Here is a 3,518-nt window from a genome sequence, read left to right as displayed (position 1 = left end):
AAACTTACTAGGGTTCATTACACATACAGTGGGTTCATAAATGTGTTTGCTGTAGAAGTGCAATCAAATTGCAGTACATCTTATCGGTGTAGAGTTTGCAAGGCTTGAAAGCACTGGATAGAAAAGAAGAGCGGAGAGCCCACTGCAGTTGTATACTTGGGGGCACAAAGCGGCGAGCCAGTTTTGGGGCCATGAGAAGCGGAAAGAGTTTGGAGACAAATGGTGCAGCTGCAAGGTAGAGGCAGAGCGGACTGGAGGCAGTTTGCTCAGGCGGCTTGTGGAGCATCGTCGCAGCCATGGACTCCAATGTAGGGCGCACTTCTTGCTTTCTTTGGTTGCAAGGAGAAGGGTGACAACATCACAACGACATGTCTCAGGCTAACTTGGCTACCAAAAGCAGCCACCTCACCCACAGGCCAAACATTCCAGAAACCGTCTAACGCATGCAACACACTTAACCAACTGCCTAAATTAGGAAGTTTCTGCCTGTTTTTTTCTCTCCGTACTCAAGTTTTTGATGCGTTTGTAAGGTAGAAAGAGATCCATGCTTTCATATACAGTTGGGCCGGCTTGTTATGCCAACCCACCAGAAACAAGTTTTGTTGACCCCTAACTAAAATGGTACAAGATACAACAGCAACAGAAACAATACCTGGTATATTATCAGCTTTGTCGCCTGAAAGTGCAACAACATCAACAAACTGTGATGGCTTTAATGCTCCATATCTCTTCACGAAATCTTCGACTCCAAATGAAACCATCCTGTTTGTTCAGAAAAAATGAAACCTCCAGTATGTTAAAATCATGAAAATGAACTATTTAGACATTTCCAGCGACACTTTCAGAAGGTAAAAAACAATCACACTGACCCAGAACCACGTGGAGAAATCCTCAGCAAACGTAGAGAAGGTGATAAAATTTGGAAGAAATCTTTATCAGGGGAGACAACACGGACCTTCAAAAGAGGCCAGGCATATTGAAAAAGAAAGACGTTAGCAATAGATAACAACCAGAGTACACAAGAAGATATCGGATCCATCAGACTTTAGCAATATCAAATTTATATCAGCTAATTTCACTTCTTGCACTGTTGGTACAAAAGCCAAGAAATGCTGAGATTGCCCTTAACTCCAGCCATTGTCTAGTTGCATCACTTTCCAAGTAAAAGTGGTAGGAACAATTGTTTATTATTCCATTGTTACCGGAAATCCAGTCAACGTTCCAAAAAAGAATCCAGTGCATATGACAAAACAAGGTATTAGAGGAATGATTCATGACGAAGTATTTTTTACCTTGTAGCCTGCAGACACACTGTTGACAGCTAGTGTACCAATAGCATCATCAGCTTCGACACCTGGAACCTACATTGATAATTTTGACAATCCCAGATATCAAAAGATAACAAATAACATCTTCAAACCAAATATATAACTGCTACTTTTTACCTCGATTACTTTAATTGACATTGCTTTGATAGATGCCTTCAAGTATTGCATGCCCTGAACAATGGTGTCTGGTGTTGAGGTGCGATTGCTCTTATAAGCAGGATATAACATATGTCGAAAAGTCATTCCTAGGAGAACACAAGAAAGACAGTATCATGTTTCTATAGATCTAAATCAGTAGAAAATATTGGAGATAACTGTTAAGAACAACAACAAAAAATGTCGCAAACCTAAATTCAGTTAGTGTTATTTTAATAAATGCAGACCTATATATCAGTAGAGAAGAGGGCAAAATGGGAAAAAATGGACTAGAGTTGAATTGTTTCAGCCCAGAAGACTAGAATAAACAACACATGTCCAGATTTCAGAAGGACCGCAGCAAATACAAATGAGCCAGAGTTTCCAAATGTACACACCACATGAAGCATAGAAATGAGGTTCTGTCATGCGTACTGGACTCCTCGGACAAATGTGCAGGATTTGTAAAGTGCATGAATAAGAAAAATACAGGAATAGAATTTCATGTCATGTTGGATCCTACTCCCTCCGTCCAGAAATACTTGTCGGAGAAATGGATGTATCTAGACGTATTTTAGTTCTAGATACATCCATTTTTATTCATTTCTCCAACAAGTATTTGCGGACGGAGGGAGTACAAAGATTGGGAACACAGCAATTAATAATAGTTGTTTGGTGGCACCACAAGAAAAGCACTGCAATTCTGAAGACACTGGGTGCATGTCATAGACACAAAGGAAATTTTCCAAGAGGGTCACCGCTTGTTAGCTACTCCCTCCGTCCGAAAATACTTGTCACGAAAATGGATAAAAGGAGATGTATCTAGAACTAAAATACATCTAGATACATCCCCTTTTATTCATTTTGATGACAAGTATTTCCGGACGGAGGGAGTATCATATAGAATTGGAGTGTAGGAAAGCAAATCCATAGTAATTTTGGAGGGCTCATTCCTTCAAACAAAATGGTGCTTCCTATGGATATCCCACAAGATTCTTTCAATCCAACGGGGCAAAGAAAGGAGGATTTGAAAGAGAACAAGAACACTTCCTTATAGAATGAAAAAACTAGCATTTGTGAGATGAAGCCTTAAACATTGTATTCTACAAATCATATTTTATCACTCTTATTGTTTTACGCCTGTTTTGATCCAGGCCATCTTTTGAGGAAAAAAAATTTGGATCTGCCTAGAAAGTGAGATGCACCAAGATGAGGAAGCCTCAGATTACCATCTCCCATGATCCCCATTAAGTTACTTGAGTTTATCTTACTCTTACCTTTTGCCATGTGACATTCTTTGGATGGCATGGCCGTATAATGACCATATGGGACTCCTGAAAAGAAAAGTTTGGCCACCTTTTTATAACTAAGAACTGTAATGAGATGTGTTACTCTGAATTCGCATAGCAAGGGTATTGGGGTTCTTTTCACAAACTAGTACTCCCTCCGGTCCTTTTTACTCTGTGTTTTAGATTTGTCTGAAGTCAAAATTTGCTAAGCTTGACCAAATTTATATTAAAAAATAATAACATCTATAATACCTAATAAATATAATATGAAAATATATTCCAAAATGGATCTAATGATATTTGTGTTGTTATGTGATTGTTAATAATAACTCCGCCTATGTCTTCTAGGCATAGCCGGTCCCAAGCCCGGGTAAAGGAGGAGGGTTGTGATAGGCTTGGCGAGCCAACGTAAAAACTAGCCAGTCCCATAGGTATGAAACCGATTTGAGCGAGAGTAGTACTAGGATGGGTGACCTCTTGGGAAGTCCTTGTGAAAGAGTTTCATATCTAAGGGTTGTGATAGGCTTGGCGAGCCAACGTAAAAACTAGCCAGTCTTTTGGGTATGAAACCCATTTGCGCGAGAGTAGTACTAGGATGGGTGACCTCCTGGGAAGTCCTCGTGAAAGGGTTTCATATCTAGCCTACCCCAACTTGTTTGGGATCAAAGGCTTCGTAAGTAAGTAAGTATGTGATTGTTAATAATATTTTATATAGACTTGGTCAAACTTTGAAGAGTTTGACTTCAGACAAACCTAATATGCAGAG

The 3,518-nt window shown here is 39.6% G+C and overlaps 1 protein-coding gene across 2 annotated transcripts in view; it reads right to left on the bottom strand.

Annotated features, from left to right (window-relative positions):
- Positions 1–3,518, bottom strand: part of LOC119291091 (DNA polymerase I-like) — an 8,999-nt gene that overhangs the window by 1,953 nt on the left and 3,528 nt on the right. Inside the window, exons 6-10 of one of the 2 annotated variants that reach the window (XM_037569806.1) lie at positions 2,741–2,797; positions 1,446–1,573; positions 1,293–1,361; positions 870–955; positions 653–762 (exon numbers count right to left, since the gene is read on the bottom strand). In XM_037569806.1, coding sequence (XP_037425703.1) covers positions 653–762; positions 870–955; positions 1,293–1,361; positions 1,446–1,573; positions 2,741–2,797 — 450 coding nt within the window. The remainder of the gene's footprint in view (positions 1–652; positions 763–869; positions 956–1,292; positions 1,362–1,445; positions 1,574–2,740; positions 2,798–3,518) is intronic. The other variant, XM_037569807.1, reaches the window with a different exon arrangement.

This window comes from Triticum dicoccoides, chromosome 4B, assembly GCF_002162155.2.
Source record: "Triticum dicoccoides isolate Atlit2015 ecotype Zavitan chromosome 4B, WEW_v2.0, whole genome shotgun sequence".
In the NCBI taxonomy this organism is placed as follows: domain Eukaryota; kingdom Viridiplantae; phylum Streptophyta; class Magnoliopsida; order Poales; family Poaceae; genus Triticum; species Triticum dicoccoides.
Note: the sequence above shows the minus strand (reverse complement) of the source record. Positions and strands in the feature narration are given on the sequence as shown.